This window comes from Anas platyrhynchos, chromosome 3 (assembly GCF_047663525.1).
Source record: "Anas platyrhynchos isolate ZD024472 breed Pekin duck chromosome 3, IASCAAS_PekinDuck_T2T, whole genome shotgun sequence".
NCBI lineage: Eukaryota > Metazoa > Chordata > Aves > Anseriformes > Anatidae > Anas > Anas platyrhynchos.
The window spans coordinates 43,289,211-43,302,253 of NC_092589.1; the positions used below are offsets into that span (position 1 = coordinate 43,289,211).

A 13,043-nucleotide genomic window follows, 5' to 3' on the forward strand; every position below is an offset into this window, starting at 1 on the left:
CTTCTAGTCCGTTTTATTTTCGCAAAACCCAGCCAACAGCGTTTTGCTAACAGGTTATTTGAGCATTTTTCAGAGGGGTGAACCTCAAAACCCAAGCTCACGAGTAACTTTTCGGATGGCTTCTGAAACGTTCCAAGAAAAAAAAATAATGTGTTCACCTGCATACGTGTGGGTGGGCAGAGGGGAAAACGGCGCATTATTTGGTGGGGGGGGGGGGGGGGGGGGGTGGATAAAGTTGACGAAGCCTGATCTACCGTCTTAAAAAACAAGCCACCTCTGCAGGCCGGGGCTGGGAGGAGTGTCCCGTAGCCTCTTTCTTCCCTGCGGCACTGGTTTTCCCCTTGATGCCTGGAAAAATCGGAGAGATTTGAGGGCGGCCGCGGAGGGGCAGAGCCGGTGCGGCGGCGCCCTTACCCGGGGGCCGGGGAGCGCAGCCGCGGCTCCACGTCCCCATCCCGGTCCCCATCCCGGTCCCGGTCCCCATCCCGGTTCCCATCCCGGTCCCGGTCCCGGTGGCCGTCCCCCTCCCGGCGGTGCCGCAGTGCCGGCGCCTCACGGCGGCCGCGGCTCCTCCGGGGCGGCGGGGGCGCTGTGCGGCGGCTCGGCACAAGATGGCGGCGGGGTGCCTGTGGCGGCGGCTCTGGCAGGTGGGGGCGTGCGGCGGGGCAGGGGCGCCTCGGCGGCCCCCCGGCCTCCTGTCCCTCATCTTCTCCCTTCCCGGGGGCGAAGGGGAGGCTCGGGGCCGCGTCTCGGCCGCCGCCGTCCGTGCAGGGGGCTCCGGGGGGCTCCGCTGCAGCCCGGCTGCGGCGGGTTGCTCTGCGGGTCGGGGGTGGCGGCGGCTGGGGCTCGGGGTCGCGCACCGAGCTCGCGTCTGGCGTGAAGCTCCCGGTCGCGGAGCTGCAGGGGGGAAAGCAGGGAGGCTGGCCGGGTTCACGAGGTGAGGGAAATACAGCGCTAGGAGTTTCCCGTTGGGTTCCCGAAGCCCTAAATGCTCGCGGTGCATGTGCTGTCTGCACCTTCCAGCCAGCCGTCTGCATCCCGTCCTGCTCGCTTCAGGATCTCTCCCCCAAATAACGGGGCTGTTTGCCACTGAGAGGGAGCGATAGTTACGATTTGTGCAGGGGACTGGTTCAAACAGGGAATTAAATTAAATCCTGTTGCAGTTTGATCATCTCTTCCACCTCCCACAACGGCCATTAGCAAGGATACGTCAAATATTTCAGTCGGACAGCAAAAGAAGCTGTTAGAACAGATTTTAATGCACGCCGAATGCTATTTTGGTTACCTGGGGTACACCAAGTATCAATCAAAATTTGCGCAGAGCACCTTTCGTTTTATTTGACAGAAGCTTTAGACTCAACACTTAGATGCACAGTTAGCAACACAAGGGGGCTGCGTGTGGGGGGAGCAGTGCTCACAGAACTGTGAAGGCTGTGGGGTTCAGTACGCGGGGTGTAACTCTGATATTTCATGGTTGGTTTTATTCATCTGTATTTTACAAAGACTGTAATTTCTGTCTCCAGCAGCACAGGGTGTAGGTGCTATAAGCATGTGCATCTTTATGTGCAAATAATGTATCTGTAATACAAGGCCAATTAGATACAGTAACAGACTGTGTATGTATCAGAGACTGCGTACACACAAAGCACAAAAGCACCAATACAACTTCTAGCTACAATTTTTTTTGCCCTTTTTTAACAGCAGTTTACTTACCCCATGTCTGCCCAATCCGTGGTCTCTCCTTTGCCATCTGGGGTAGGATGCAGCCACACGCAGTTTAAGCCCTGATCTGAACAGAAATTTTCTGTGCTTGAGGGGTTATCAGTGCTCTGACATGATGTCAGGTGATGGCGATGACTGTGGGTTTTCCACCTGAAAGGAAGGTGGTATTCTGATTTCACATCAGGAGAATGGAGGTGCAAGGGTCAACGTAACTCCATCAGATCTGTTTCTTTAATTTGGGGTATTAGGTCTCAAGGGGTTATTAATGTGAACTTGGAAACATTTTGGTGGGCATCAGCTACAGTGGCAAATCTTCTGTGCTCGTAAAGTTGCTCATTGTATTGTGTACTTAAGATGTAATGCCTGTGATCATCTGACAAAGTTTGGATTTGCCTAACGGGAGACACTCAGCCTGTTCTTCAGATAACAATTAGCTTTGTAAACAGGAAAGCGTCCTGCCTCTTCCTTCCTACTGAATGCAGAATTTGCTGGGTAAACAGTGACCGAGGCAGAATTACTTCAGAGAACGGCTTCATTCACTGCTGATCTGTAATTAATGTATAATGCGTACTGCATTATAAGTTATACGTGTATATATGTTATACATTGCGTTATACATTATACATGTATATAAATTGTACATGGACCTAATAGCACCATAAAGCTAGAGTTATACATATTCATGAGTGACTAAGTTAAGGTTACATGGACAAGCGTTAATTCTGACTGGTGCGCGGGGAATCTGTCTTCTCTCTCTGAAAGCCATGACCCCAGCACCTGTTAAATAAGAGTACTAAGGGGCTGGATAAGTAGGCTCAGCTCATGGTGCTCCTTCATTCTGCACAGTCTTGAGTTTTTCTTAAGCAAGAGGGTTCTGGTTCCTTGTCCCCCCGCCCCGAGTAGTCTCTAACTTTGCCAAGTTGAGTTACTGGTAGGAAGCTAGAAGCCACATGAACATTCAGAAGGGAGAGATTTATCTGGTATGACAGACAGCAAGGTTACATCTTGATTAACAGTTGGGTTTCCATTTTAACACCAAAAAATCATGCTATCTTTTCAACAGTTCATTTAATTGTTATAACCATTTGTATTTTCTCAACAGAACAAATGTTCAAAACACAAGGAACATTTTCTTAAAAAAAGAATGGAAAATTTCAAATTAAATTCAGAGGTTGAATTTTTGCGTAGTATCTTTCTAAGATACTATTTTCAACTGCTTTTACAACAGCAAGACCTACTTGGGCTTGTCTCTTGATAGAGCTAATAGATACTGTCCTATGGAAGCAGGTCTAAACAGGAAACTACTATATGCCGAAATGGTATCTGATGCCACACAAAATACGTTTTTCTAATAAAAAACACTTTATGATTGCTATTCAGGTGCCTCGTTAATAATAGCTGCATGCTGTTAGCTTCTTTCCTGCATGCGTGTGGGTTTTCTTGGTTATTTTTGTGGTTGATGATTTTTTTGTGTGTTTTTGTCATTGTTTTTATGATCCTATTGTATACTAAAATATGATTCTGTGCTCCTGTTTTCCTGTGTTTTGCAACAGAGCAAACTTACTTAGTTGGTAGATCAAATGAGTACCTTTTGGTAGATCAAATGAGTATCATCATGGTGCATAAAAGTAACTTCTAATAAACCTGTATTATTAGCTGGCTACTTTCGGTTTGAGGAGAAAAAAAAAGCCATTTGACTGTTTGTTTTATACAGGCATCGGCTCGTCCTGCCAATTATGCAAGCAGAATTATTCAAAAGCAATGTTTTCTTCCGTAAGTTTAAAAGATCTTTCTCCTTTCCACTTTACCCCCAATTTCCCTTAAAAAAATCTAACTTTAACACTAATGTTACACTTTTCCCTTTACCATCTATCTAGAACCAGTGACTTGATGGGAGTACGATTCTCTGGATCCCATGCTCAAACTCAGGAGCATAAAACTAATCCTCTGGTAAGTGTTTCATAGAAAAATATTTTGCAAATCGTCTTAATAATAAAAAGGATATACAGAAAAAAAAACATCCTTCAATTTCATCTTTTTAAAGTTCTGTCTAAATTACGTCAAATTTGCCGTAGAGAAAGAAAACATTTTAATTATTGGTATTTGGGATTTTTTTTTTTCCCAGAAAGATTCCTGAAGCTTAAAGTTGCATCTTTGTCACCTTCTTCCTTCTCTCTGCAGCTGTAACTCTATGAAAAAACAGCTTTTTGGCCACATTTAGTTCAGCACTTGCAGCATCTTAGCCAATCTTTCTTTCTGTACTTTAGTACTTTTTAGTACTTTTCGTACTTTGTTTCTAGTTTGGAAGCTGGGAAACCAGGGCTGGTGAGGTGGAAAGTTCTTGGAAGCGTGTGGTGTATATCTTATATATAGAATGTGGTTGCCTTGATTTTGTCTAGGATTTCAGACGCATGTTAAATTTCTCTGATAGATGCAAACAAGCCAAGTTCTTACAGGCAGTGTGCTAGATCCACAGTTAGATTCCAGCCTTCCTGACACATCTGCTGCATACAGCATTTACTGCTCTAAACTGCAGGAGAGTAAACCTGTGAGAAAAGCAGTGCTTCCTGGACACACCAGGGCTTTTTGGATGAATGGTGTCAGAAATTAATGCTTGAACTGAAAGTCATAAATTTGTAATTTGAATGTCACAGACTTGTACCTGGACAAACAGAAAGGATACTTCTCACATTTACCAGGGACAATAAAACTAAGGACTGTCAATCGAGGTAATACAGCCAGCTTCTTGCAGGTAAAAGAATATGAGCAGCTAACAGTGTGTGAAGTTTTTTTTCTTCCCTGTTTTTCAAATGTGGCACACAGGCTAAGAAAACATAGAACATATTGCATGGATTATTTAAGGAGAACATGGAGTGTTAACTCTTATCCATTCTTAAACGCAGGTGACTATTTCAGAGGAGCCAGAAACACTGTACAAGAGACTGTCCCTTTTGGTTAAAGGCCACGATAAAGCTGTGTTGGACAGCTATGAATATTTTGCAGTGCTTGCAGCTAAAGAACTTGGCATCTCTGTTGAAAAAATGTAAGTAACTGATCTCTAGCATGATGATGTGTCAGGTGCTTTTCACATTGTCAACTGTAACTTAAGTTCTGTGCTTACAAGTATTTCCTTTTTCAGAAGAAATGGGTGTAATCTGACATTTCTCAGGTTATAAATCTAACACTTTCTAGATAGCAGTGCAATGATGGGGAAGCAGCAGCAGTGATACACACAGCACTGCCACAGTAGGATTGCATGTTAAGTGCATGAAGAATACCAACAGTACTCTTGTTACAGCTGTTGTAGCTTCCTTGAACTAAAGCTGGTTAATACCTGAGAATGAACTGTGCCCATATGGATTAATACTAAACGTACCAGCACTTAATACTGTGGATCTTCAAAACGTCAAATAAGAACAAGGATTTCACCATAATCTCAGTTAATTTATATTAGCATCCTTTATATAACATTAAGTATTACAACATTTTCTTTGTGCTTTGTTCAGACACAGACCTCCAAAGAAGATAGAACGATTTACTCTTCTAAAATCTGTACACATTTACAAGAAGCACAGAGTTCAGTATGAAATGAGAACACATTACACATGTTTGGAGGTAAGAAAGATGTTAAATATATATACATTAATTGGGCTGGGGAGGAGAGTACCGAGAATAGCAGAAAAGAGCTGATCTAGGTACACCAAATGTAACACCAGTTACTCTGAATGTACAGCCTACATAATTTTTGGACTAAAAGGCTGATTTTGATCACTATCTGAAAGAATGGTTAAAAATAAGATAGATATCAGAGTTACTTTTGTATGATTTATGTTCCTGGTTTCCAATAATCCAGGGAATAGGAACTTTCTCGGGAAGGGAAAAAGATGCAGGTAAATCATTGTCACTACCAGTCAACGAAGGTTCTGTTCTCTGTGAGTTTGCCTAATAATTTTTGGACACTTTTGCCCTATGCAGCATCATGTAGCAAACTAAAAATTGCAAGGGGGAAATACAGGAAAGGAAGTGTGTACAAACCACTCGCTCTGTGGCTGATGACGCAGACTTATGTATGGTTTAGAATGCAGCTGTGGTTGACTTTCTTAGAAGAAAGGTTTACTGCCAGCATTTTGTGGCCCCTGGGTCTCTTACTGTGTAATTGCACAGAGCTTAGCAAAATGGGACTTTGCATAACGTCCCCAGACAGTCGGGCAGCACTGCCCGCAGACCAACAGCTTTAGCTGTCTGGGAGAAACCAGAAAATCAAGAATGCAGTGGAATTCCAGAGTGGCAGGATTTATAGCCAGCTTGAACTTTGAGAGCATACAAAAGCTGTGAATTTTTGCATAACCTCAAGTTGATTTGATCAGATAGTTGCACTTCGAGCATAATCAATGCTTATGATCACAGGCAGTATGCACAGTTCTGTGGTATGAAATTGCTATTTCATACTTGCATAACTGTTATGTACAGCTTAACTGTCTCCATTCTCGCTGTAAGATGCATGGTCCCATAGCAAGAACTAGAGAAGCTATAGAAAACTCATTTTTTATATCCTGTTTGAAATATTAGTTGCTCATTAAAAAACATTACTTCTGTTTTAGTTAAAATACCTAACGGGTAGTACTGCTGCAGTGTACTTGGAGTATGTTGAACGAAACTTACCTGAAGGAGTTGCCATGGAAGTAAAAAAGGTAAGTTTCCATCTCACATTATTAACTGCTGTGAGATTAAGTCCAAATGTAAATACTAATAACTGTCAGTAGAGGAAATGCACGTAGTTTGTAAAGGACCTTTTTTCAAAGTATTGAAAGGTAAAGAGGCTGTATTGCTTGAAAACGCCACTAGGTGGCATTTTTAATCTGATAAATATCTCAAACCCAACTAAATGAAGTTGTTAGATGTTAACTAGTTCGTATAATAAATGGTTTATTTCTTTTCCTTTTAGACTAAGATAGAGAAAATACCTGAACACATTCAGGAACCAGTTTGGGATACACTACCTCAAGTAGAAGAAACAGAAGTCAAATCATGAACTCGATGGGCACTTGGCCATTAGTAGTGTTCCTGTCAACCTCATTTACTAAGACACTGCTGACAAATAAAAGTTCTCTTTTACAAAGAAATAATATAAGCTCTTGTTTTACTGAGTTATTCTTGATCATAGCTCCAGTACTTGTAGACTGAACAACTGTGAAGTGTAGAAGTTTCACTGCACTCTGTGGTCAAGAACTGTGATCATCTGTAACATTTGTAAAAAGTTACCATTTATTCATCTATAATCTTGATCCCTATGTGATACTGAATGGCTTCTGAATTCAGAAATACTTTCAAAAAGTTGCTCATATTTGTGTAATTTTAAGGTAATGAATGCCAGATTTAGACTTTTTTTCTCTATTACAAAAAAAAAAAAAATAAAAATCCACTTGTGTACACAGCTTACCTATTAACTTACAGTAAGTCAGGAAACAATCTTAGGGAACAGTGAGTCGTGAGAGTTTTTTAGGCTCTTGTAGTTCCAACAGACTCATTTCCAATATTATTAACTACTTGCTAAAAGAAGAACACAGTGATTGCAGTACAGATGTGAGATTTCCATGGGCTTATGTCTCTAACTTACATGAAATGTCTGTAGAACTGTGTTGCAAAGCAAATGGATAATAGAATGTGTCACTGCAGGTAGGACAAATTGCATTAAATTCTTTGTTTTATTGTGAGGAAAGTGTTATAAATGAGGTCTCAACTCAATCTGAATTTTGTAATATTTATAAAACAAATATTTCTAAAAGGTATAAAAGGCAAGTAAACAGCGCTGAGTGTGCAGGGAGTCTACACTCCACCAACATGCACACACAAACATCAAACATTCTAAATATACAGAACATTGCTTTACATACTAAACCCAAGTATGCCTATACATACATACAATCAGGATAGGTAACAAACAATCCTTTAAGTTCCATAACTTACTAAAATCGAGTACACCTATACATATATACGATCAGAAAAGGTAAATAATCCTTCAAGTTCCATGACTTAACAGTCTTCATTTTCCATTCCTTTTGAACAAGATGTCTTGCTTTAAGTACCAGGACAGTCTTTGTTCCTAAGGACGTGTGATTCCCCATAATGCGCAACTGCTAACCAGCGAGAGGCAGTTGTGTGCGTGGCTCCGCTTCTCTCAGCTTGAGCTTATCTCCAGCTACAGTGCGCCTGTTTCCAGCGACTTTCTGTACGAGCTTCTCTGAGCAGTTTGCTGAGTCTGGCCGAACGTAGCTTCATGAGGCAATCAATGTGCCTGTTCCCGTCCTGGTCTCCATTCTGCCAGCCTGTTCCTCTTCACTTCTTTTTCCTGCTTCTTTATTGATGTAACTTAATCGTGCTGCCCTTTTTCGTTTTTTTTTTTTTTTTTTTTTTTTTTTTTTCCTTCTCCACTCTGCGCCCCACCCACCCACTCTGTGCCCCTTTTCTTTTTTCCTCCAGTGCTTGGAAGGGAGCTTAGAATCCACTTAAGTAATTTCACAGAAAACAGACAAGGTGAAGGAAGTACTCAAACTCCTCAACGGTAACAACCACAGAACCCAGGAACACTTACCTGCTGTCTTCTGAACTCAAGTCACTTCCAAAGTGCTTTGCAGTGAAATAGTGCCACCAGGGTTTTTCTGAAGAAGGCACCACCAATGTAACTAGCTCATAGAGTCTCTATTTCACAGGGAGGGCAGAAAACATGAAGGAAAAGCAGCCTAGTAGGGAACAGTGAGCCCGATTCACCACAAGAGAAAAACACCCTAGGCTACCCAAGCCTCAGTCTCTCCTGGGGAGGCAATTCCCACACCCCTCCTCAGGCTTCCTATACAGCAAAGGTCAAATGACCCACACCTGGCAGGTTTCACTTAACAAGGTTGGAGCCAAGAGACCTTGTGGAATAAGCTCGTCTACCTGGCTTCAAAGTTTTAAGGTCTATTACTCCTTATCGCTAGTAGAAAGAACCTGACAAGGGGCTTAGTGGTTACAGGTGACCTAATGAATTAACTACAAAAGGTGCACAAGGGTCATATTTCTGTTAGTCATTCTGTGAGCAAAATTAGTACAGAGCCTGTTAAAAAAATAAATACAAATAAATAAAAGAAATTAATAAAAAAGAAAATTACCTTAAAGGCAAACTTGCCATCATAGATTTTCATCTGTCTAGTCATGACAGATAAAGAATTTAGCAATCAGAATTCCTTTTCTTGATATTAATGTTATTTACATTTTCTTCTCTGAGATCCCTTCTTTATGCAGGACTTTTCTAAATCTAGCCCCATGACCTCTGACTACACTATTTATAGAATCATAGAATATCCTGAGCTGGAAGAGACCTACAAGGATCATCAAGTCCAACTCTTGACACCGCACAGGTCTACCCAAAAGTTTAGACCACGTGACTAAGTGCACAGTCCAATCGCTTCTTAAATTCAGACAGGCTCGGTGCAGTGACCACTTCCCTGGGGAGCCTGTTCCAGTGTGCGACCACCCTCCTCTCGGTGAAGAACCTCTTGCTGACGTCCAGCCTAAACCTTCCCTGCCTCAGCTTAACACCGTTCCCGTGGGTCCTATCACTGGTGATTACGGAGAATAGGTCAGCACCTGCCTCTGCACTCCCCCACGCGAGGAAGTTGTACGCTGCAATGAGGTCCCCCCTCAGCCTCCCCTTCCGCAGGCTGAACAGGCCCAGTGACCTCAGCTGCTCCTCATACGGCTTCCCCTCTAGGCCCTTCACCATCTTCGTCGCCCTCCTCTCGACACTCTCCAGCAGTTTAATGTCCTTCTTGTACTGTGGTGCCCAGAACTTCATGCAGTACTCGAAGTGAGGCCGCACCAGCGCAGAGTAGAGCGGGACAATCACTTCCCTCGATCGACCAGCAATGCTGTGCTTGATGCACCCCAGGATATGGTTGGCCCTCCTGGCTTCCAGGACACACTGATGCCTCATGTTCAACTTGCTGTCGACCACCGCCCCCGGATCCCTCTCTGCGGGGCTGCTCTCCAGCATCTCGTCAGCCAGTCTGTACGTGCAGCCAGGGTTGCCCCGTCCCAGGTGCAGGACCTGGCACTTGCTCTTGTTAATCTTCATGCGGTTGGTGATCACTCAGCTCTCCAATCTGCCCAGATCTCTCTGCAAGGCCTTTCCACCCTCATCTGAGTCTACAACTCCTCCAAGTTTGGTGCCATCAGCAAATTTGCTCAAAACACCTTCTAGTCCTACATCTAAATCGTTTATAAAAACATTGAAGAGGACCGGCCCTAAAATGAGCCTTGAGGGACCCCACTAGTGACCATGCGCCAGCCTGATGCGGCCCCATTTACCACAAACCCTTGAGCCCTGCCTGTCAGCCAATTGCTCACCCACCGTATGATGTGTTTGTTAAGTTGCATGCTGGACATTTTGTCCAGTAGGATCCCACGGGATACTGTGTCAAAAGCTTTGCTCAAGTCCAAAAAGATCACGTCAGCTGTTTTCCCTTGATAAGCTAGATGGGTGATCTTATCATAAAAGGAATTCAGATTTGTTAGGCAGGACCTACCCCTCATGAACCCATGTTGGCTGGGACCAATGACTGCATTGTCCCCCAGGTGCGCTTCAAGAACTTCAAGGATCATCTTCTCCAGAATTTTACCAGGCACTGATGTGAAACTGACAGGCCTGTAGTTGCCACGGTTTATTTTCTTGCCCTTCTTGAAAATTGGTACGATATTTGCCAGCTTCCAGTCCACTGGGACCTCTCCAGATTCACAAGATCATTGAAAAATAATTGAGAGAGGTCCCGCGATGGTGTCAGCCAGCTCCTTAAGCACCCTGGGATGAATCCCATCCGGACCCATGGACTTGTATAGATCCATGTGGAGCAGCAAATCCCGCACACATTCAGGGTCGGTTGGGAGTTGATCATTCTCACCATCGTGGTCCTCCAGCTCAGGGCACCCGGGGTGTATTTACTTTGGCTGTGTAGAAGCTATCACGCATAAATGCCAGGCTCCAGATCCTCACTCACTATTCAGGTCAAGGACTGGGCTGCAAGTTTTGGCTTTAATTTGGTTATGTGCCTACATTGCTGTTTCCTGGCAGGTCATGGGAAGAAGGTTGGCTGGCTTGCAGCAGCTTATGTGCACGTGGCTTTTAGGCTGCAGCCAAAGTGTTCCTCTAGATTTGGAAGTTTGAAGATGATTGGAAAAGCCATCTGAGTGGTTAGAAAGCTGCCTGGCAGAGAAGGACCTGGGAGTACTGGTGGCTGGTCGACTGAATATGAGCCAGCAGTGTGCTCAGGTGGCCAAGAAGGCCAACGGCATCCTGGCTTGTATAAGAAGCAGTGTGGCCAGCAGGGCTGGGGAAGTGATCGTCCCCCTGTACTCGGCTCTGGTGAGGCCGCACCTTGAGTAGTGTTCAGTTTTGGACCCCTCGCTACAAGAAGGACATGGAGGTGCTCGAATGAGTCCAGAGAAGGGCAACAAAGCTGGTGAAGGATCTGGAGAACAAGTCTTATGAGGAGCGGCTGAGGGAGCTGGGATTGTTCGGTCTGGAGAAGAGGAGGCTCAGGGGTGACCTTATCACACTCTACAGATACCTTAAAGGAGGCTGTAGTGAGGTGGGGGTTATTCTGTTCTCACATGTGCCTGGTGATAGGACAAGGGGGAATGGGCTAAAGTTGCACCAGGGGAGGTGTAGGCTGGATATTAGGAAGAACTTCTTCACTAAAAGGGTCGTTAGGCATTGGAGCGGGCTGCCCAGGGGAGTGGTGGAGTCACCATCCCTGGGAGTCTTTAAAAGATGTTTAGGTGTGGAGCTTAGGGATACGGCTTAGTGGAGGACTGGTTAGTGTTACGTCAGAGGTTGGACTACGTGATCTTGGAGGTCTCTTCCAACCTAGGTGATTCTGTGTGGCGGTCTCCAAGCTGGGATACAACCACCTGTTAGTTCGGCATAACTGAATTTTGTGTTCCTTGCACTAGCTGTTCCTTCACCTCCTCTTCAGAGACAAGGACACGCATCTCTTTCACGCTCCTTCATTAGTAAGCAAACCAGGATAGATTAAAGCCCCTTTCTTCATGTCAGTAAGATACCTGCCTTTGGTTTCGGTGAAAATTCAGGCCCTAGAACCTGAAGTTTCTTCTGGATAGTGTTTCTTCTGTATAGGGTAATTTCATTTCCCTGTTGAAGACTTACAAGGACGTAGTAACAAAAGCAAAGGCATAAAACAGTCCAGGAGGCATAGGCTGCTTTTGAGCCTGCAGCAGACTATAGGTATGATATTATCATTTCAGACAAATACAGTCTACGTAACGTGAATGGTTTCAGCATGCTTGCACTCTGCCAAAAGCCAGAAAATGGGACCTTCATTTTATGACCAGATGGAAAAGAAAAACAACAACGACAAAAATTAAGAGAAGGAACTTTTCCTTCACCTAAATTTTATTATTTTGCAACTCCTTCAGGTGTCCACAAGGAATTATCAACACCCTCCTCTCCCCTTCCCAACCCCCCCCACCAAAAAAAAATAAAATAGAGGGACATTGTGGCATAGAGGTATAATTTCAGTTCACACCAGAAGACATTCTTCTCACTGAAGTACAGCTAAGCCCCACAAAGCATCAAAACAAAACAAAACAAAAAAAGCCAAAAAGAGATGTATTTACGAGTTAGTTTTATGTGCCGTCATTATTTCCTTGTCTGGTCTCGTATTCAGGGCAAGATCGATCTGGAACGTGAAATGCCGTGCAAGGTTGGTTGGTGGTATGAGCGACAACATGACTTTAAAATTTTGAGCTGTTTGTATAGAGGCAAAGTACAGAAACTAATTATAATAATCCTGGTATTCTCTTTTTTTTTTTTTTTTTTTTTTTTTTCTTCTAGAAGTAGTAATGAATATATGTTAGCCTAGGAGCATAAAAATCAGCTGCTTGATGTAACTGGTGTGTGTCTTGGTGGAGCAGAGGCTCGTGGCGCACCCAGCGCAGTTTGCTTACCTCTATTCCTTTAATAAATTGTAAACTTTGATTATAGTCCTATTTTGAAGACTGAGCCATTTATAACAGTAGTGAGGACTTCCCCCAGCCCTTCTATGTCCCCTTTAGCTCCCCTCCCTTCCCCCATCAAACCTAGTTTAAAGCCCTGGTAATCAGCCCAGAGAGCTTGCTCCCCAGCACACTTGTGCCCCACTTGCCCAGTCCTGGTCCCCAGATTTTTGCGCCAGGAACATGATTCCACAGAGCCTTCAAGCCTTTCTGTAGCTTTAAAGATGCTGAAATGGTCCCTGGCTTAAGAAGAACTATTTCCCTGCCTGGCA

The 13,043-nt window shown here is 43.9% G+C and overlaps 1 protein-coding gene across 2 annotated transcripts; it reads left to right on the forward strand.

Moving 5' to 3' along the window:
• Nucleotides 1-466: 466 nt before the first annotated feature.
• On the forward strand, nt 467-6,848 carry MRPS10 (mitochondrial ribosomal protein S10). 2 transcript variants are annotated; one of them, XM_027454151.3, is made up of 7 exons: nt 467-647; nt 3,437-3,495; nt 3,600-3,672; nt 4,626-4,765; nt 5,229-5,337; nt 6,324-6,413; nt 6,668-6,848. In XM_027454151.3, the coding sequence occupies exons 1-7, from the start codon at nt 612-614 to the stop codon at nt 6,752-6,754; spliced, it is 594 nt and encodes a 197-aa protein (XP_027309952.1). In that variant the 5' UTR covers nt 467-611; the 3' UTR covers nt 6,755-6,848. The 2 variants fall into 2 exon arrangements, with proteins under 2 accessions (XP_027309952.1, XP_027309953.1); XM_027454152.3 differs by lacking the exon at nt 467-647 and adding an exon at nt 688-937.
• The last annotated feature ends 6,195 nt before the right edge of the window (nt 6,849-13,043 follow it).

What these genes read in the sequence shown, in the direction of transcription:
- MRPS10 (XM_027454151.3), top strand. Translation starts at nt 612, where the DNA reads ATGGCGGCGGGGTGCCTGTGGCGGCGGCTCTGGCAG. An exon ending in TGTGGCGGCGGCTCTGGCAG is followed by an intron (nt 648 to 3,436) that starts GTGGGGGCGTGC and finishes TGTTTTATACAG; the next exon opens with GCATCGGCTCGTCCTGCCAA. An exon ending in TTGCCATGGAAGTAAAAAAG is followed by an intron (nt 6,414 to 6,667) that starts GTAAGTTTCCAT and finishes TTTTCCTTTTAG; the next exon opens with ACTAAGATAGAGAAAATACC.